Genomic DNA, 21,979 nt, shown 5'->3' on the forward strand with positions numbered 1-21,979 from the left:
GGATCGAGCTTCGCATCAGGCTCCCTGCTCAGCGGGAAGCCTGCTTCTCCCTCCCACTCCCCCTGCTTATGCTCTGTCAAATAAATAAATAAAAATCTTTCTAAAAAATAAAATAAACTCTATCATGTTTTGGTATAACTGTTACACATACTTAATAAAATACATTTTTCTTCATTTTCTGTTTGATAAAATTCCCCTTTGAAACCATTTGGGTCTGGAGGACTTTGTGGGGTAGTTCCTTAATAATTTTCTCTGTTTCTTCTTTGGACATTCCTCTGTGGCCTAACTTTGATCTCTACTAGAGCAAATTTTTATAACTGTATTTTCTTAAGAAACGTCCGTGTCACCTAAGTTTTTTAATTTATTTGCATAGAGTTCTGCAAAATAACTTAAGATTTTTTAAATTTCTTGCATATCTGTAGTTACCTTCCCTTATTGTTTCTTATTTTTATATCTGTGCTTGTTCCCTTTTGATTATACCAGCTAATGGTTTATCTATTTTATTTTTTACAGTAACCAGGATTTTTATTTATTAATTTGGTCTACTGTTTTGCTGTTCTCTACTTCATCAATTTCTGTTCCTATCTTTATTCTAACTTTATTATTTCTCTCCTGTGTGTTCTTTGATTTGTTGTTCTTTTATTGTTTTTTAAGTTGAAAACTTAGTTCATATACAGTTGGCTCTTGAACAACATAGGTATGAACTGCATGGGTTCATTTAAATGAGGACTTTGGGGTACCTGGCTTGCTCAGTTGGTTGGGCGTTTGTCTTCAGTTCAGTTCAGGTCATGATCTCAGGGTCCTGGTATCAAGCACTGCATCGGGCTCCTTGATCTACGGAGAGCCTGCTTTGCCCTCTCCCTCTGCCTGTAGCTCCCCCTGCTTGTGCTCTCTTTCTCTGTAAAGTAAATTAATAAAATATTTTTTTAAGATTTTATTTATTTGTAAATAAATATATTTACCTTTTTTAGATTTTATTTATTCATAAGAGACATAAGAGAGAGAAGCAGAGACATAGGCAGAGGAAGAAGCAGGCTCCCTGCAGGAAGCCCTATGCAGGACTCAATCCCAGGACCCCGGGATCACACCCTGAACCAAAGGCAGATGCTCAACCACTGAGCCACCCAAGTGCCCATAAATAAAATCTTTTTAAGAAATTAAATAAATAAGGACTTTTTTTGCTTCAGGACAGTACTGTAGATGTATTTTCTCTTCTTTACGATTTTCTTAACATTTTCTTTTCCATGACTTACTCTATTGTAAAAATGCAGTATATGATACATGTAACACACAGAACATGTGTTAACTGACTGTTTATGTCATCAGTGAGGTCTCCAGTCAACAGGGGGCTATTAGTAGTTAAGTTTTGGGGAAGTCAAAAGTTATACATGGATTTTCGACTGTGCAGGGAATCAGCACCCCAACCCCTGTGTCATTCAAAGGCCAACTGTACTTTTTATTCTTTCATTGTTATTAGTACCAAGTGTTCAGGGCTATGAAATTTCCTCACTGTTTTAAATGTAATCTACTGCATCTGACATACAATGTATTCATTAGAAGTTATATAATTTTTTTTTAAAAAAAGATTGTATTTGTTGAGAGAGAGAGTGCAAATGGACAGAGAGAACAGGAGCAGAGGGAAGTAGACGCCCCCCTGAGCAGGGAGCCTGACACGGGACTCCATCCCAGGACCCTGAGATCACAACCTGAGCCGAAGGCAGATGCTTCACCAACGGAGCCACCCAGGTGCCCCAGAAGCTATTTAATTTGTATTTTTCTTCACCCAAAATCTGAAAGAAGTGTTTTTTGTTTTATTCTAGGTAGATGGGATTGGGTTTGGTTTGGGAGAGAAGAGGGCTTTGGTTTTAGTTTTTAGTTTTCTTGCACTGTGATCAAAATGTTATTTTAATATTTTTGCTCTGTGCAATCTTTTGATATTTTCTGGTGTCCTAATGTATGATGGGTTATTATGAATATGCTGTATGTGCTCAGGAAGAAAGTATATTCTCTACTATGAGAGCGTGGTTTTGATATACATCCATAATATCTATGTATTGATTATACTGTTTGGATCTTGTCACACTTTGGGAAGAAGCAGGTTCTGGGAGAGTTTAATGTTTCATCATACAACTCCTGACCTGACAGCACTAAGGAGAGGTCACCTATGTGCTTGGTTGCAGGACCTGGCTCTAAAGTGCTTGCTCCTTCCCTCCCTACAGCTGCCACTGGAGGGTCTGTCTGAGCCCTTGTCACGGATGGCTGGGCAAGAAGCATGGAAAGCCAGTCCTAGCAAGTTTTCCAGCAGTGTCTTTCCTGAGCAGGCTGGGAGCACCTGTAGGCTTTCCCAAATAAAGGGAGGGAGGATGGACAGTGACCTAGGAGTGGACACATATTTGTTCTGAGCATGAATGCATGTTGGTTTTTTGCTTCTCATCTAAATAGAGCTGTTAATGATACCAAGTTCAAGAGTGAGATAAACAAGTGGGCAAAATATCTTGGTACAGTGGGAAAAGCACAAGAATGCATTGGTACTTAGATCACGTGGTAAAAATTTGTGCACTCCAGAAGGCCAGTGAACATGGGAAAGTTGGCGTCTCTGAGGGTCTGTCCCCCCCCACAGAAACACCAAAAAATCAAGCAAAAACTGTCAGAACCAGCTTTGTCAGAACTCTGGAAAACAGTCAACAGTTTATAGCAACTAAGGAAATGCTGAATCAAGAAAAAGCAACTACAGATGGTGGGAGTGCTTTGTGGCATTTGCATACCTCCACCTCCCTTTGGGGCCCAGGTGCCTGGTTCCACAGAGAGTGAGCAGATCTTGTTCAGAGATCCACGTTTAGTCTAAGCTGTCTGGGGGCTGCCCCAGGGCCTGACAACATGCATTGTTTCTCCTACCTCAGAACTCACTTGGGGCAGACAAGTGGGGGCATTGTTAGAAAACATGTAACTTAAACAGCCACAGGGCAAGATAATAGGGAGGTTTGGGAGGAGCAATTGGGAAAAACTGCTGGGGTAGGGGGCACCTAGGCAGGGTAGTGGGTGAAATGTCCCACTTGGTTTCAGCTCAAGTGTGATCTCAGAGTCGTGGGCTGGAGCCCCACGTGAAGCTCCACGCTCAGCGGAGAGTCTGCTGGAAACTTTGCCTCTACCTCTGCCCTTCCCACTTGTCCTGTCCCCCTCCCCTCCCTCTAGAATAAATAAACATATCTCAAAAGGAAAAAAAAAAAAAAGAAGAAGAACTTCCTGGGCACTCAAAGCTGCCTGTGCACACCAGGAAATTTAGAGAGCCACATGCATGCCCGAGGCAGCTCACACACTCAGAAAAGACTGGAGAAGACCCCAGGCTCTTGTGTGGGGCTGGTGTCTAGGCCCAGTGCCGGCTGGAAGGGAAGGATAAGGCAGCGCTGCCAACAGCCCAGAGCAGAGCTGACCCACAAAGATGGGGACAGATTCCCTTTTCTATTTCCGTCCTCATGCATCTGAAATGCCTACTCTGTCAGAGACACCTGGTCCACCTGAGGCACATAGCTGCGCAGGGAGGTGGGCACTTGGAGCTACTCAAACAGCTCAGCTTTACCCTCTGCAGACTGTGGCAGTTCACATGCTGATCAGGTGTTGAGTTGATCTTTATTTTGTCTGAGTGCGGTAGGCTTAAGACTGGCTCACCTACCAGCCCAACCATATCTGCGAGGAATGCCAAGGCTGCCCAACTATCCTACACAGCCCAGTGTGGAGTCCACTGGGCTCCTAGGCCCAGGTGCCCTGCACTGGGAGCAGGCTCTCCTCAAGTTCGGTTGGTACCCCTTTGGTGAAAATCCTTTTTGTTTTTGGTGTTTGATGCTCAGGGATATGGCCAGCTTGCACCTGCTCAGCCACAGCATTAGCATCCATGTGGAGAGCCCGTGCTGAGCCAGATCTGCAGGTGCTGAATGTGCCCCCCTTCCCCATGGACAGGTTTGAAATGGTTAAGAGCCGTGGTGGGTGGCATGCTGCTTGGACTCACATGGCCTCCTCTGCAGGCACAATGCTGATATGCCTGACCACATGCCATCTCTCCACACAGGAAGGACATTCCCCCAGAATGTGTAACGTATGCAGACAGAGAGCAGACCAAGAAGGTGGTGTATTCCGTGGTCTACGGAGCAGGTAGGCTGCGGACCAGTCTTGGGTGTCACCTGTAGGCCACCTGGAGGTGGCCCTTGTCGTCTGCCCTAAAGAGATCATTCTTGCCCCTTGGAGCTCACTCTGTGAGTTCCCAAGTGTCATTTACAAAACACCAATGACACCTGTGATACACCAGATACCAGCCAGACCCCTCAAGGCTATTAACTCCCTCAGCGTCTGGCCAGCTGAGATAATAAGCACAGGAGTGAACGTAGACCAAGATTGCCCAGCTGGGGGGCATGCAGGGCTCACACCTGGCCCCAACCTCACATGGCTGTGTTGGGGACCATTTCTGTCCTTGAGATGCTCAAGGGGACTTCATCCTAAGCCAGGACACGAGGCAGAGTGTCCTTGTCACCCTTCCCCCACCCCCCCTTTTCCTGACGTGGCTCATTAAATTCTATGGAAACTCTTTTCTCCCTCTACATCATGCTGAGCCAGCGAGGCCTTGTGTCCCCTCAGGATAGCAAGGGAGAGTGTCAGAAGGGGCCGTGGGCCAGCCAGCACCTCTGGAAGGAAGGGCACATCTGGCTGTCCACTGGCCTGCATGGACTGCCTTTCCTTTGGGTCAGTCCTGTTTGAGCAGCACGGCCCGTGCAAAAACACTGAGAGGAGAATTTGTTTCCCTGCCACTCAAGGAAAGGCAGCAAAAGGGGATGAGCTTTCAGGGCAGGAAAGTCCAGGCAGATGTATAGTCGATTATATGCAAGAGCCACCTTGTACTTCTGCAGTGTGACCATGTGCTGGGACTTGAGGGACTTGCATATGATGGGTCTGGAACGTGCCTCCCACTGGCCAGCCCAGCTCCCAGCCTAGGCCCTGTAGTCACTCTCTCTTGCTGCACACCCCCACATCCACAGAGCTCCCTCTCTCAGCCGTCCCTGACCACTATATCAGAGATCCATTTCCAGATCACACATTCGCGGTCATTCTGTTTGTGGGTCTCTGTGGTCTCACCTGCAGCTCCACTGGGAGGCACATCAGCAGCCCTCAGGTCTTGCCACGTGGGTCGCCCAACATAGGCAGAGCTTACCACACAGTGGCTTCATTCTTGGGAGCCAGCGAGATGGTGCTGCACACTTATATACACCATCCCATGTCAATACCTCCATGACCAACACTCCAGGGGAGGGGGTTCCGTGAGGGACATGAAGACCAGGAGACAGGACCTTGGAAGCCACTTAAGAGTCCATCAGTCACACACCGCTGTCCAGGCTTGGGGCCCCCAGCCCTATGCAGCACGCAGCACACCCTCCATGGCTCGCTTCCTCCAGAGTGCCACCCATGCTCCCAGCCCCAGGAGCCCCATGAAGCAGGAGCTCTGCCAGCTATGCCCATGGCCAGGCACACAGCAGGCTCATAATAAATACCAAACCAATTAGCAAACTGGCTAGTTTTCTGACTCTACTTGTGAAAACATTTTGTGTACACAGAAACAGGCTAAAAAACTTTGAAAGAATTGAACTCAGTGGTGATAGCAGGATGATTCAGACTTGCTTGGTCTGTCTCCTCCTCTTGGCCTCTCTCTGTGTGCTTCTGAACCTTCCCGGGCCACTGTCAGGGGTGGGGGCCAAGAGAGACGCAGCATTCCACCAAGTTATATTAGATTTTGGTGCTTTGCCTCCTTGCTCCAGAGCCATATGTCATAGACATACTGTTAGCTTTGGCTCTGTGGGAAGAGTGTTACCTGGCAGGTAGCCTGGCTAGAGTCCTAACTCTCTCCCCTCCTGGACCTGTGACCTTCCATAGAGCCCTCCACCCCCTTTGCCCCAGTCACCTCCTCATCAGTGAGAAGGTAGGCTTGTTGGGGTGGTGGCTGGTACCCTGGGTGCCCCTTGGTTCAGTGCACACCAGTACATAGTGCTACGGGACCAGCATTGTGTGCAGTAGTGGGGCCACCACCTTGGATCCAGCTGGGAGAGAGGGATGGGCGGGAGTGTGCAGAGCCATCAGTGCAGCCTTGCACAGACGGCAAGACGCACCCAAAAGCAGTCTTCACTTCTGCTGGTTTGGCACCTTCTGGAGGATGCACTTTATAAAGAGCTCCACTTTGTAAATAAGCAGTGAGTCATTAGCCATGATGTTAGTGAAAAGAGTAATTTGGCTGCTTTTAGCCCTGACGGTGACAGGGTTCCCACCCCAAGCCTCCATTTCTGCTGTTCCTGTTGTCACCGGCCTGCTTGACAGCAGATTCCTGAGCATCTGCTGGCATCAGCACACAGCTGTGCCATCCTCCCCACGTGTGAGGCCAGAGTCTTGCCAGGCGAGCCTGTTGGGTCTCTTGGGCTGCTGGGAACCCTCTGGAAATGCAGTACATATGCTTCCTACCAGCTGCCTTTCATGGGCTGCATGAAAGGTACCACTGAGGGTCTGGAAGCTGCTGCTCTGAATGCTAGGGGCACATGGCAGTGGCATTGCCTGGGTTGGCACCATCAGCATGAGGATTGCAGTGAGAGACAGGCAAGGAGAATCATAACAGTGATATGAGCAGAGAAGGTGCTCAAGAGAGACTTCACATCTGTGTGGGCCTCCAGTGGTCTGAGGGTGGAACAGCCTGATCCCCACACCTCCCCCAGACTCTGCCGGGGGTGGGGTAGTCCCTGCCAGAATGGTGGTGACCACAGAGCAGCTGTTCCCCGGGAGCCTCACCCAAAGGGATGACCCATGGGCTCACTACCCCTCCTTCAGCCACCTGCCAACTAACTGCACCCTAGCAGTCCTGCCAATGGTCTCTCTGAGCCCATCAGGACTCACTGCCTCCAGGAAGCCTCTCCTGATGGTCTTGCTCTGAGCTCTCCCTGCTCCTAAAGTCCATTCAACCTTTGATTCTCCTCAAGTTGTCCAGCGTTTAAGTTTGCCTCTATATCCAGTCACATTTGATCAGCAGGCATCCCCAAGTATGTGCCCAAGTGTGGGCACAGGGGGCCTTGGGGATGGTGTAGTGCTTGCTCCCACAGGCTGACATTCATCACAGGAATTGCATGGGCCAGGAGGACAGCATAGAGTATATCATGCACTTGCCACAGAGTTACTAGTGCCAAGTGGGGCTGAGATAGGCTGGGCAGGCTGTCCAAGCAGTTCTGAAAGACACATAGAGGTAGTCACGTCTGTTCCAGTTAGACCAGCCAGCACCGCTGGAGGCCCACTATGTGCCAAGCACTCACAAGGCCTAGAGCTACAGACCAGAGGAGAGACTATTAGCAAATATGCTGAGAGAGCGATCGGATAAAAGGGAGTGAAGATTGTCTTCCTAAAGATGTAGCGCATGCTCACACACAATGTAATTAGCCATCTGTGGGAAAACACATTGTGTGTTCACGTAGGATTTCAGAGATGAGGAGTGACTTGTGCTTCCACCAAGGGGGCTCTCACTGTCAGGGGTACTCTCAGGGGGACAAGCCTGCGGGCAATTACGACTCACATGGGAGAAACCTGATCATGTGAACCAAAGCACGGAGGACAGTTGTGTGGAAGGGGCTAGTGGAACCCAAGGCCATCCTGCTTGGGGGGCCTCTGAGTGTGACAGGCCCACTGGCAGGGCACCGGAGCAGGAATCCAGAGAACTGACTGGACTCTCTCTTTCCCAGTCTCTGTCATTTTCCCTGTGGTTGCTGCATTTTTTCGGCCTCTGGTAAACAGGCTTCTTCACAGGACCTCAACCTCTGCTCTTCAGATATCCTAGCATCTCTACCTAATAAAGGAATGATTTCTCAGCCATACATACTGAGAAGGAGAAGTGTGACTTCTCAATGGCCACAATAGCCAAACTGTGGAAGGAGCCTCGGTGTCCACCGAAAGATGAATGGATAAAGAAGATGTGGTTTATGTATACAATGGAATATTACTCAGCAATTAGAAACGACAAATACCCACCATTTGCTTCAACATGGATGGAACTGGAGGGTATTATGCTGAGTGAAATAAGTCAATCGGAGAAGGACAAACAGTGTATGTTCTCATTCATTTGGGGAATATGAATAATAGTGAAAGGGAATATAAAGGAAGGGAGAAGAAATGTTGGGAAATATCAGGAAGGAAGACAGAACATAAAGACTCCTAACTCGGGGAAACGAACTAGGGGTGGTGGAAGGGGAGGAGGGCGGGTGTTGGAGGGGAATGGGTGACGGGCACTGAGGTGGACACTTGACGGGATGAGCACTGGGTGTTTTTCTGTATGTTGGTAAATTGAACACCAATAAAAATTAATTTAAAAAAAAAAAAAAAAAGAGAAGTGTGACTTCTGTAATGGCCAGGCAGGTCCCAGCACATGTATCAACTATAAATTAGGGAAAAAGTACTACCTAAAGGTACTAAAAAGTGACCTTAGGGAGGAATGGTTCAGGGTGAGTTCCCCTTTTTTATAGCTCTTCACCCAGAGACAGTCCTCAGCCTGTATTATGGGCGGCCAAAACACCAACAGAAGTCCATAGTCTTACTTGCTCGAAGAAACAGAGGACGTACTTTGAAGCAACCAGAGAATCTGGAAAGTGAGGGAGAAATCTCAGAAAAAAGAAAGCCAAAGAAGCTCAAGAATCCCAAATTCTGGGTATGAACTCGGCGCAAACCTCTGGCTGACCCCTAACGATGCCAAAGTAGGGCAGACTTCAAATAGCCCAGCCAAAGTGAAATTGACTGATCTGAGATTTCAGCTGCTCCCCACTGCAAAGCAACAAAGTTCAAAGTTTGATGTTGGCCACATTAGCTGCCTCCTTTAAAAAAAAGGTCAATAATCCAGAACAAAACATAATAGAATCCAAAGTGTCTATCACATTTCATTCACAACATCCAGTATTTAATTCAAAATGACTGAACATATGAAGAAACAGGATAATTTGATCTATACTCAAAAGAAAAGGCCATCACAGAAGCAAATCCTGAGATGACCCAGATGTTGAAATTAGCAGACAAGGATTTTAAAGCCACTGTTATAACTGAGCTGAAGGATGTAAAGGAAGGCATGCTCATAAGGAATGAAAAGAAAATAGGAAATCTCAGAAAATAAAAAGAACCAAATGGAAATCCTAAAACTGAAAATTACAATGTCAGTAATAAAAAATTCACTGACGAGGATTAACAGTAGATTAGATGTGAGAAAGGACTTAGCTGAGGAGATTCAGGTTCCCCCGAGCCAGACCTGCTGGAGGTGTCCAGCCATCATCCAATTCCTTTCTGAAAGCTGATAGAGTTTTGCACCAGAGTGACGTAGCAGAGGGGCACTGATCAGAAAGTCACAGAAAGAAGGAATTAGAGATGGATTATTTCAGTGTAATGTATTCATGAAGCTATCACATGGTCTTAATTAAGCCCTAATAGGGAAAATTGAGTTTTTTTGTTTGTTTGTTTCTGTCCAAATGACATGGGACAGTCAGGCAAGCTTGGCAAGAGCAAGGACAGGTGCTCCACAAGCTCTCTCTGCTGTGAGAGATTTTGGGGAGCACAGGGCACCACTGCAGCCTTTCCCATTCTCCCTAGCCCAGCGGTGGAAGCAGACATCTGCCCCTTTGCTTCCCCAAGATGTGCAGCCACTGAAAGCATCAGCTGCCCAGGGCTAGAGTGGCCTGGTCACAGAGAAGATTGGATCTGTGAGCCCCATCCATCCTGCTCCTTCGGACATGTCCCCTTAACAGCTCCTGGGATAAGGACTAGTGTTTGTGAGTTGTAGGTGAAGAAATGGGGCTGACAGCAGGCCACAAAACTGCCCCAAGGCCACACAGAATTTCCAGTGGGTGACCCAGGTCAGCATGGCCTCAACACCTGCTCCCAGCAGTCTGTGCTGGAGCTGAGGTTCTGTCCTGACCAGATCTTGCTGTAAACAGTCTCACAAGAATACCTGCATCCTCTGGGAAAGAAATAGTGGCCTGGACCAGAAGTGTTTGTCTCAAAATAAAAATTTCAAGGATGGGAGCTCCTAAGTACATTTTCTCATGATTTAGTGATGGAATATTTCCTTCCCTTTTCCTCTGTGCCTCTCCCTGATGTCCTCCATTCAGGTCAGGTCTCCCTCTGGACGGGGCAGTAGAGCTACTCACTCACGACTTTACAAGCAGTACTTGCCGGGCACTCAGCCAACATCACTGAGTAAATACATGTTTATCAGGCACCAGTCTAGGCCGAGCAGCACTGAGCACTCAGCTGGAAAGCCTAAGCCAACACCATCCTGACCAATCAGAAGAGATGGGTGGTGCCCCGGGACCTGTCGTGGCCACTGCCTGGCAGCTTGCTCTCCTGGTCCCCACAGGTGTACCAGGGCTTGCCTCTGATCTTGAGCGTTTCTGTCCACACAGGGAAGGAGAGGCTTGCAGCGTGCCTTGGGGTTACTGTGCAGGAAGCTGCCCAGTTTTTGGAGAGTTTTTTGCAGAAGTACAAGAAAATCAAGGACTTTGTCCAAACAACCATTGCCCAGTGTCACCAGACAGGTGAGCCAGATGCAGCCAAAACCTTTGCAGTCCCCTCTTCCCCTCCCTGCTGACTACATACCTGGTCTCCTGGCCCCTGCTTCTTTGGGGGTGGCCTGCATGTGGGAGGGGACTGGCGGGCATGTGGGAGGGGACTGGGTGAGCGTGAAATGGGACCACAAGGCTTCAGTGTGAGAAGGGTCCAGAGTAGGATCAGCTTGAGGCAATCTCGGAGTCAGAAAATAATAGTGAAAGGGAATATAAGGGAAGGGAGAAGAAATGTGTGGGAAATATCAGAAAGGGAGACAGAACATAAAGACTCCTAACTCTGGGAAATGAACTAGGGGTGGTGGAAGGGGAGGAGGGCGGGGGTGGGGGTGAATGGGTGACGGGCACTGAGGGGGACACTTGACGGGATGAGCACTGGGTGTTATTCTGTATGTTGGTAAATTGAACACCAATAAAAAATTAATTTATTAAAAAAAAAAAACAGAAAATGCTCGATGGGGGATGCCTGGGTGGCTCAGCAGTTGAGCATCTACTTTCAGCTCAGGGCAGGATTCTGGGCAGCTTCAGCCCAGGATCGAGTCCCACATCAGGCTCCCTGCATGGAGACTGCTTCTCCCTCTGCCTGTGTCTCTGCCTCTCTCTGTGTCTCTCATGAATAATAAATAAATAAATAAATAAATAAATAAATAAATAAATAAATAAAATCTTTAAAAATAAATAAATAAATTTGGCTTGTTTCTAGTTAATCAAATTTATACCATCTTTCTGAAAGAAAGAAAGAAAGAAAGAAAGAAAAAGAAAGAAAGAAAGAAATTGCTCGATAAGCAGAGAGAGAAACTCTTTCACCTAAAAGTGGAGAACACATGCTCGTATGAAAAGCACATGGTATGTTTACAAAATTTCAACACAATTTGGTCACAGATTTCAAAGACTATCAAATAGAACATGTCATGTGACCACAGTGGATGCAAAGGTAGCTCATACCTCAGTGTGTGGCCATCCGTCTGTCCACCTGCTTGAAAATGTATCACACTCCTTAATGACTCAGAATTAGAAGTCACAAGAACATTACAAACATCTTAGAAATAAATGACAGGGAGAGGATCTCCATACTGACACTTCATGCAGAAGAAATGGAGTACTTTAAAAGTAGATTTTAAAAGGAAAGAAAGAAATTTGTTAACATAAATGGGTTGTATTCAACCCAAGATATTTGGAAGAGAGCATCACAGAGAAATGAAGAAGTAGGAAGGAAAGAAATGAGCAGGAGCAGAAATTCAGGAAGCAGACCTTGGGAAAGGAGCCAGCCACAGGTACAGAGGGGCACTCGGGCTTTATGGAAGGGACAGCTGTGGGCCAGCCCTCCTGATGGCTGTGGTGTGCTCCCTTGGGGTCCCTCAGGAGCCAGGCTTGCTGAGGACTGGCAATCCTGGGCAGCCCTCCCACAGGCTCCTCCTGGGCCTGACCATGTGTCCAGGCAGTAGCCCCACATGGGGCCCCTGTGGGCACTGAACACACTTAGTGCCCAGCTCCCTTGCAAAAGAAAGCCAGCAAACCGCTTCCATCCCCAGCAAGCATCTAACAGGCTCCCTGGACCTGGGGGCTGAGCCCCCACTTGCTGCAACCCACACCTTCAACAAAGGGAAAATAAAATACTGCCCACTTTGAAATGTCAGAAGAGCAACAGAACCCAGTGTTGACGAGAGTATATGGAGTCAGGACTGTCATAAGCAGAGGACTGTGAAGGTGCAGGCACGATTTCAGCGGCTTTCCGTAAAGTAACTCATGTAATCCTCACTGCAGTTCTACAACTGGGTAGTACCCTTTACCCATCTTACAGATGAGGAAAATGAGTCACCAAGAAGTTAAGTAGCTTCTCACAATCACACAGCTAACAGGCGGTACCAGGCCAGGATCCTGCCCCAGGCAGCTCAGGCCCAAAGCCGGCACCCTCCCTGCCACCTCATACTCAACTCTCAAAGGGCCACACACACGAGGCCACACACAATGCATGCATTGCATGCATGCCCTGCAACCTGGCTATTACATTTCTGGGCAAACACTGAAGAAATCCTCAAATGATCATTAAAATCTTCCACAGACATTTTGTTGAGGCTCAGGCACTGTGTTGATGCCAGTGATTCCATCCAAGAGCAGACAGGAAGACCAGGTAAGCAAGTACATTCAGACAGGATCAGAATGATGGGATTCTCAGTGTGAAAAAAGCCAACAGGATGCCAGTACAGAGAGTGGCGGAGGGAGGTCCCTGGAGAGCAGTATGAGCCCCAGCCTCGCTGGGGGTGACCTCTAGGCCACCATGTGAAAGGCTGGGAGAGCCTGGAGCAGCACAGGGGTGGGCAGGCGGCTGGGGGAAGCACAGGGCCAGAGACAAGGCCAGCAGGCCTGCACCCTGTGTGGCACACCATGCCACAGGAAGAGTCTGGGGTTTTTTTGCACAAATCGGTCCTCGAGCATGGGAAATAGATTAGCAGGAGAAGCTAAAGTCAGAGCCGGTACCCCGGGAGCAGTCTGAAGTGTCAGGGTCTCAGCCCAGCGTCTGAGGTGGGATGGATGGAGAACACAGCAAGGAGGCAGCATCAGCTGCTGGCTAGAGCAGGGCTCAGGTCCCAGGTGTGGGTGGCAGCTCTCTGCATGGGCATGCCTGACCTTACTGGGGCTGGAGCAGGCACACAAGGTAGATCTACCAGGGTGCTGATTATAGGTAGGTCCGGAGTCCTTTCCAAGGCCCTGGAGAGAGGCCCTGCAAGCTGCACATATCGTCTGGTCCTTTATAAAATTGGCAAAAGCAATGCATTTTGACTGCAATCGACTGAGAGGCTGCCTCCTCCACCCCAGCCCCTCCTTTCTATGCCAGGGGGCATCAGAGTGGCTACAGCCAGTTTGGGATCCAGCTAAGGGGAAGTCGAGTCAGTGACTCATTTAATTTGGATTTCAGTGCAGATATATTTGTGGTTTATCACTCTTTCCCTGAATGATTGAGGGATGCTGGCCATGCTGGCATAGGAATGGCTTCTAGAAGCATTCCTTCCATCCCCTGGCCCCCTTCCTGAGCATAGTAACTTGAAGGGGAGGGATGGGAGACATCTCGCAGAGTTATCAGGAACTCTGACCTCAGCCCTGCAAACACTGGGTAGAGCAGAAGCAAGATTTGAAATGTGTGGAGCCAGGGGCTTCCACTTTGGGCCTGAGCTCAGACCCTCCTCCCACAATAAACAACTAGAAAACTGGGCATGAATGAAGCAGCTGTTTTCAGACACTGGGTTCATCCCTGAGAGCCTCCAAGCACCCCGGAGCACATGCAGGAGGGGAGACCAAGCCAATGATGGTGGTCTCACTAAGCTAAGGAGACAGGCCTCAGGACTGGGGAGGCAGAGTATCAGAGAGGAGGGCGCTTTGCACACATCTTAAGAGGATTCCCTCTGTGTCTGAGCACCAGGACATACACACTGAGGTGGAGCTCCACCGAATGGAGCAGTAGGCAGGACAATCCCAGAGTCCGTACAGGGCTAGACATGTGCACATTCTGACTCCCAGAGTGGACAGTCCTCATTGGATATCTGTGACAGTCAGGAGAGACCCCAGAAGGACCACACCCTAGTAGTAGGTCTGAACTAGCCCTAATTAAAGGCTACTCTAAACCTGCCCTAACAAAAGCATCAGATCTGCCAATTACTTGGGTCCAACAAACACTCTTGAAATAAAGACTCTAAACCAATGCTCAGCAACATAAAACACACAATACCCAGCATCCAGCCCAAAATCACTAGGCACACCAAGAGGCAGAGACTGAAGTATATTCAGGCAGAAGCATGGACTCTCCCTGTCCTCACTGCCAGTCACTATTAGGCTTTCTCTTACCGCCTGGCATACAACGGGTGCTCAAAACATTGTCATTTTGATAATTATGACATTTGTGGGAAATTCTTAGGGTCTCCCCAATCCCCAATCCTCAAACATGTGAAATCCTGAGTGGAGAATTTAATTTCACCAACACCTAATAAAGCCCAGGTCCTCACTGTCAGAAATCTACTCAAAGAACACAGCATGTTTCTGCTTATTTTCTTCTGGAAGACCTTGCAGAAGTCTGTTGAGCATCCAACTCTTGGTTTTGTCTAATATCATGATCTCAGGGTCATGAGATCGAGCCCTGTGTCAGGTTCATGCTAGGCATGGAGCCTACTTTTTTTTTTCTTTAAGATTTTATTTATTTATTTGACAGAGAGAGAGAGAGAGAGAGAAGAGAGGGGAGAGAGAGCACAAGAAGGTCAGAGGGGCAGAGGGAGAAACAGACACTCCTCTGAGCAGGAAGCCTGATGCAGGGCTGATCCCAGGACCCTAAGATCATGATCTGAGCTGAAGGCAGATGCTTCGCCATTTGAGCCGCCCAGGTGCCCCAACATGGAGCCTACTTTAAAAAAAGAGAAAGAGAACTTCAAAATTATGAAGCTTCAGGCCCCACAAAACTTGGATCTGCCCCCATGTGTGAGAATATGGCTCCTAGCATAGACCATCAATGCCTCCTCAAGTAGAATATGGATTAATGCCTTTCTCCCCATCCCAAATGCCTCATGGTCCAGAATCACTTCTGTACCCAAGTTCCACAGGTGGCTTTTAAGAACCTTTATAAAGTACCTTCCCCGTCCTCTGTCAGAAGTCAGAAAGGAGAGCCACCAGGCAAGCTTTCCCACCACAGAATCCACTTGCCCCAGAGACAGACCAAGGTGCCTCTGGGCAAAGCTCAGTGCTGCAGTGAGGAGGGGGTCCTGCTGGGGCCCCTGGGCCCAACCAGAGGGAAGCTGTGTCCACAGAGGATGGAAACACCAGGGCACCCCACTGCCTGTTATTCCTGCCTCATATCCTCTTCTATGTGTGACCCAGGCTACGTGGCATCCATCATGGGCAGGAGGAGACCACTGCCAAGGGTCCATGACCAAGACCAGCAGCTCCGGGCACAAGCAGAGCGGCAGGCGGTGAACTTCGTGGTGCAAGGTACACAGAGTCCTTTAGCCTGCCTGCTGTGTCCATTTGCTTCTTGGGTTCTTAGCAGCTGCAGGGCTGAGTGACACCCAGCAGATTATCCTGATGATATTCCTGGGCTCGCTGGCAGTTAGGCCTGAAGCACCAGTGAAATAGCTCTTGGCGCTCAGCACGTGGTGGTCTTTATGATATTTCCCTCAAGCACCACTATCCTGGCTCTATGAATAGGAAGCTGAGGCTTTAGGAGTTGATGTAGCCAGGACTAGGGCAGGGCCTAGTCCCTGGCCTCTTGGCCTCGGGCTCTCTGCTATGCCCCACATGTCTGGCAGAGTAAGACCTTGCAGTAAGGCTGCCAGACCCAGCAGGCCCTTCTGGGTCATGCAGCCATCAGCAGCAGGCAGGGGAAGGAGTAACGGCACGTTGTCCACCCCTCATTGTGAAGACTTCTCCATAATCTCTAGCCACAGCACAGAGGTGAAGAGGGAGAGTATAATCACAGGCTCCACATTCCATGTGCCACGAGCTGTTCCAGGGAGGCCCCAGGCAGCCCAGTGGTCAGGTGTCATCCTGTCAGTGACCCCATAGGTCATAGATTGGAAACCGAGGACCCAGGGCCCTGACATGAGGCCTGAAGGCAAGATTCCACCACATGCCCCCAGAGGGGTGTTCTGTGGCAGGAGGGCAGCCAGGGACCCTGGGAGATGTGGAGCGGGTGGCCTGCATCAGGGCAGGATGGAGATCATGTCCCCGTAAATCCTGCAGAGAGTGGGACACAGCAGCACTGCCTAGTTTGGACTCAGCCTCTGGGCATTGCTGGGACAATAGGAGGCTCAGCAGCAGCTGGCAGGACAATTACTAGGATCTGGGTTCAGTATAGAGTCTTCCTGAGTCCAGTCTCCCACTGTGACCACCTAGACAAGAGGACAGTGCCAGCCCTCCAAATCCTGAGATGGTGGGTTTTCACAGATGAGGCAGTTGTCAGGCCGTGGCCACGTATCTGTTCATGAGACGTGTGCGAGGCATGGTCAAAGTGATGTTGAAGCTGTGGTAGAGCCCTTCCAGAGGGAATTGCACACAAGATATCTTCATGTGAGAAGCTGACTAGGAGTCTTGGCCATGAAATCCAGCTACCATGGATATGGCCTCCTGCACACATGTATCTCTGAGCAAGTGACTTGCCATCCATCAACTTAAAAACTTGTGTGAGCTGAACTAGGTGCCAGGGACAAGCAGTGGCCAGTGCCCAAAAGAAAGTTCTGCCTCTGACACATCAGCCAACAGGATGTACCATGACACGCCCACCTCCCTGGGCCTCCCCCGCATGCACTCCCTCTCTCTCCCCCCACACTCACCTCCTTGTTTCTCTAGCCCTTTGCACTTTTCCCAACCTCCCACCCCAGCGCACATTCCCATCCCTATTGAGACTCTCCTCACCACCAGCAGGTCTGCCTCAGAGGCCAGAATTCCGCATCCAGCATCACTGCTACACTCTTAGGAAAAGGGCATCTTATCGTGGATACTTAGCCTCACAGTGGAGGAAGGCCAGTCCACAGACTAACAGCTTTCATTTCTTCATTAACCTTGGGAACCACAGACAACTAAAGCAATTTCAAACCACCAATGAGACCTAACTTCAGTCCGTTCCCATGATCAAAGCCCTTTTTTTTTTAAAGATTTTTTATTTATTCATTCATGAGAGACACAGAGAGAGAGGCAGAGACAAGCAGAGGGAGAAGCAGGCTCCCTGCAGGGAGCCCGATGCAGGACTTGATTCCAGACCCCAGGATCACACCCTGAGCCAAAGGCAGATGCTCAACTGCTGAGCCACCCAGGCATCCCCCAAAACCCTTTATTAAGACACCTGCTGAGTGCCCAGTACCGGACTGGGCATGTCCCTACACTCTCCAGCACCTTGCAGAGTGCCCAGCACAGTCCTGGATGATTAGATGCCTGACAGGTGTGATTTATCCCTTCCAGAATCTAGGAGGATGTATTATAGCCCCAAGCTATCCACTGGGGAGCTGAGCAAAATGAAGTCAAAAGTCCACTGAGCTGGAAGGCTGAGTGCACATCCATGCCTGGTCACTCTTAGCTGGTGCGGTGGGTGGGATTCTAGATTCTGCACCCTGTGTGCATGCCCCAAGTGTTGGCAGAACCTGTGGATATGATATCATTACCATAGTTAGGTCAAGCCATGTGGCAAAAGGGGATTTGTAGTTAAAAGGGAGACTACCCAGGGTGGACGTGACCTAATCAGGCAGTCCAAACCTTGAAAGAAGGTTTGGAGGTCAGAGATCCAGCGCAGCAGGTGCCCTTCAGCTGGCCATGAAGAAGCAAACTGCATGTGGGGCAGAGGGCCCATGGCAAGGACCTAAGGACAGCCTCCAGAAGCTGAGCGCAGCCTACAGCTAGCGTCAGCCGCAACACAGGAACCTCAGTCATGCCACTGCGAGGAAATGAATCTTGCTAACAACCTGGGGTCACTTGGAAATGAGTCTTCCCTAGTTGGGCTTCCAATTGAGGATTGCTGGGTCGCCCACAGATCTCAGGCTATGAGGCCCCGAGCAGAGGACCCAGCCACACGGGTTGGGTTCTTGCTCTGCAGAAACTATGAGATAGTAGATCGGTTGTTTTAACCGGTAGGGCATTGGGTCCTGTGTTCTACAACATAGAAAAGACAGCCTGCCTTGACTGACCATACCTGGCCATCCTACTAGCCAAATCCCTGCTGCAGGGCCCTGGACTTCACATCATTCGTGAAAATCAAACTTCTGTACCCACAGGCTCCGCCGCAGACCTCTGTAAGATGGCTATGATCCGCATCTTCACGGCAGTGGCCACTTCCCCTACCCTGACAGCCAGGTCAGTGAGTGAGTGGCCAGCCTGCCCAGGCCTGACCCAGCATCTGGTCCTGCCGTTCTCGGGGCTTGGGTGGGAGTTGACACCATGGCAGGCCCATGTGCACACACCTCCCAGGAGCAAAGCAGCACCTGCCACTTCCCATGTATGGATCTTGATTCTGACGAGCTCAGAACCCCAAGCGGTGGGGGCCCCTGAGCCTGAGCTCCTCTCAGCACTCCCAACAGAGCCCCTGCCTCCCAACTTGGGCTGGGCAAAGTGCCCAAGGGCCAACTCACTGCAGCTGCAGTAGCAACAGGCCATTCACCTAGAGGCCTCAGCTGGTGCAGAAATGCATCTCCTCAGCTGGTGCAGAAATGCATCTCCCCAGGTGTGTGTGGAGAGGCCAGACCTCCCACGCAGCTGCCCACCCCGAGGTGGGCAGACCCCACAGACCCTCAGTCAGGACATAGAGACACCGTTCCTGCCCCCAGAGCCAGCGTACTGGTGCATCTCAAAAATGGGGCTCAGCCACGGCTGCCTCTGGGTCACAGTTCTCTCCAGTTTCTGTCTCTGCCTCATTTTCGGGGTATACCCCCTGGGGCATACACCCTGAGCATCCAGGTGGCTGGTGACATCCTGCCCAGCTCTGCAGCAATGCAAGGCCCTGGCACTGGTACAGGTGGCAGGGGGTGCATTCTCCTCCAGAAGTCCAGGACCCCTTGCTGGCAGCTAATCTGGAAGTGTCCCAGAGGAGTTAGTGTTTCAAAGCCCAGAAGGCCTGGCTTCCTCCCTGTTCCACACACGATCAGCCCATATTGGGGTGGTCTCCAGCAGGCCACAGTGGGCCTATCCCTGCAGGCAAGCCCTCCTCAGGTGACAGCATCAGGCAGCTGATTCTCCAGCTTGTAACCCTGGGGGCGGGGAGAGGTCATGCACCTACGTCACCTGGCTGCTTGCCCTTCTGGACCCTTCTCCATCTGAGGTTACAGTTTCGTCTTGGCTTCGATAAGGGTTCTACCCTTATCTACCCTGTTCTACCTTCTCAAGGCACGATGTCCTCATTTATCTGAGGTCCTTCATCTTTCCTGGCACCTTCTCCATGGATTTCTTTTTGAAAGAAGTTCATTTTGACTTTTGAGCCTGTGTCCTTTTGGCAATTCCAGCAGTTTTGTACAGAAAAGCACACTGGACAAAGGCCCTGCTGGAGACTGGGTGTCATCCTAGTAAAGGGGTAGGGAGAGGACTATCCCCAGGCCCCCCAGAGTGTGGAGCAGACCCATCCTGTCCGCAGCCCCTGCCCCAGGTACCACCTATGCCTACTGCCTACCAGGGAGAAGCAGCCCAGGGAGGGTCCTTGGGGGACAGACATCTGAGCGTGCTTTCTGTAGGGTATATTTAGGAGGGGGCATGAGCAGCCTGTGCTACTTCATCACCTTGGCCAGAACCGAAAGCTGCATGGTTGTTCCATATCTGTGATATCGTATGTCTAGAGAAGTCTGATCCATTTTGGGGTTTTGTGGGATTGATAAAGGAAGTTGGTACGTGAGGACTTGGGGTCTTCTTAGATGACAGAGTCCAGAGCTGAGCACAAACAGTTCCTGCCCCGGGGCTTTGGCAACCCAGCTGCCCCTCTTTCAGGCTTCACTGTCTTTGGGAAATGCTTTCCATAGCAAATAGGTTGTACTGTTTTAGAACTAAAGCAGTTTGGTGTGGAATACTGGGGCCTTTCCTACTCTGTGTTTAGTATACTTGCTCTGTTCTTCCCGGGGTAATAGGAGAAGTTTAGGATCAAGTTTAGAATCGGCCACCATGAGCCAAGTGTGAGGGTCTATCTGCCTGAAGGAGCACAAAATGCATCACCAGAGGCTCATGGTTGTCCAAAGGGAACAAGTGCCCAGACAGCCTCATCCAGTGGCCCCAAGTACCCTCATGGGCTGGAGCCACAGGCCAGGCTCCACTCACTGCCCCTAGGCCTAGAGCAAAAAGGCAGGGAGCTTCCAGCAAGTCTTTGGCTGAACGGTCAGCACTCAGGGGCCATTGCTGCCAGGCGAGGCAGGCTCCCCTCTCAGTCTCTCAGAACTTGGGGCCTCTGTGAAAAGGCCTTTCTAGGTTTCAGAACATGTCAGAGTTAGAAAGAAGCTTCAGAGATGGTTGGCACTAACCCATGAGTGTAGACAAGGGGGACCTGAGGCTCAGAGCCTTACATGTGTCCAAATCCATGCAGAGCTGGACTGGTGCTGGGCCTCCACCCGAGCTGCAGAGCTGCAGCTTCTGCTCATGCTGTGCCTCTGTCACCAAGAGAACCAGGAGAGCCTCCCAGTCCTCTGCTCTGGACAGTGGCTGCCTCCTAAAGACCCTTACCTGCTCCTTTGCCCTTGGATACAGGGACAGCAGGGGAGATGTGGGGTGGTCTGTTGAAAATGACATAATCTGCTCATCACTAGGGCAGCCGTCTGACCTCTAACCACCTTGCAGTGCAGCCAGGTCATGCTCATGACTGTGGGGCACTCAATCTCCCACCTCAGAAAAGAGCAGAGAAGGTGCTGGGGGCCCAGGGAAGGTAAGAGGCCCCACTCAGCCAAACAGTGAGGAACGGCCTGGATGAGCCTGGACACTGTGAGTGGGCAGGGCAGCCCCAGGCCTGCTCCTGAAGCCAGGAGGGAGTGGAATAGGAAGGATGCAGAGCCAGGCCAGGGGTGAGGTGCCGAGGCCTCTGCTGGAGCACCCCTCACAGGAGCATCAACGGAGGACAGCGCACTTGCCCAAAACAGCAGGTCTGATATTCGCACAGGGCATCTCTGCTCCTCTTCTGTCTGTGCCCCAGTTCGAGGTCAGGGAATGTCGCAGTCAGCAGTGAGCACTCTGTGTGCTGTGTAAGTGACTAACAACTCAGGCCTATTCTTAGGTTGCTGCCACACTGGCGGCTCAGAATTCACAGCGTCATTTCAAGTGTGAAGACGGATTCTGCTAAATCTGAAAGAAGTTACAAGGGCCTCTTCTGAGTTTCTGCCCATTTGAAAATGAAGACCCCACCAGAGGCTGTGGAGTCAGTTGAAGACAGCGGGTGCCCGTGCCACCAGCCTGGTCTGGCTTCCAGAGCGCAGTACGGAGCAACTTCCAGGGCAACCAGGGCGTTCTGCAAATCCACTCTTAGCAGGGACAGGAGGAATGGGTTGGCGGGACCTCTGTGAAGCTCTGCAGCCAGGCCATGTATCCCCTGAAAGTGGCAGCAGAGCTCATCTCTGCTCTGCAGTTGGAAGAGCCACTCCCTCTCCGTAGCCTGGGCTTGCTGCCCAGGTGGCTGTTGCACAGGGAGCCTCACCACACCTCTCCTGGGCAGCCCTGAGCCCACAGCTCTGCCACACAGGGAAGTCTGCCTGCCACCTCTTCCCTTATGCACTGTGCCTACAAAATGACAAGGACCGGACCTGGTCTCTGACCTCGAAGGCCCAGTCCCGGAGACAAGTCACACAGAGGGCAGAGCACACAGGTCCCTCCCTGATGTCTAGCATCCTTCCTGTGGGTCACCTGCACCATACCTCACCTCCCTGAGTGTACAGAGCAAGCCACCT

At 50.3% G+C, this 21,979-nt stretch overlaps 1 protein-coding gene across 1 annotated transcript in view; it reads left to right on the forward strand.

The window, feature by feature from the left end:
* Positions 1–21,979, forward strand: part of POLN (DNA polymerase nu) — a 158,130-nt gene that overhangs the window by 132,286 nt on the left and 3,865 nt on the right. The window contains exons 20-23 of the mRNA XM_025998872.2: positions 4,064–4,146; positions 10,449–10,580; positions 15,468–15,578; positions 18,350–18,428. Of these exons, the coding sequence (XP_025854657.2) occupies positions 4,064–4,146; positions 10,449–10,580; positions 15,468–15,578; positions 18,350–18,428 (405 nt within the window). The remainder of the gene's footprint in view (positions 1–4,063; positions 4,147–10,448; positions 10,581–15,467; positions 15,579–18,349; positions 18,429–21,979) is intronic.

Source organism: Vulpes vulpes, chromosome 14, assembly GCF_048418805.1.
Source record: "Vulpes vulpes isolate BD-2025 chromosome 14, VulVul3, whole genome shotgun sequence".
NCBI classification, from domain to species: domain Eukaryota; kingdom Metazoa; phylum Chordata; class Mammalia; order Carnivora; family Canidae; genus Vulpes; species Vulpes vulpes.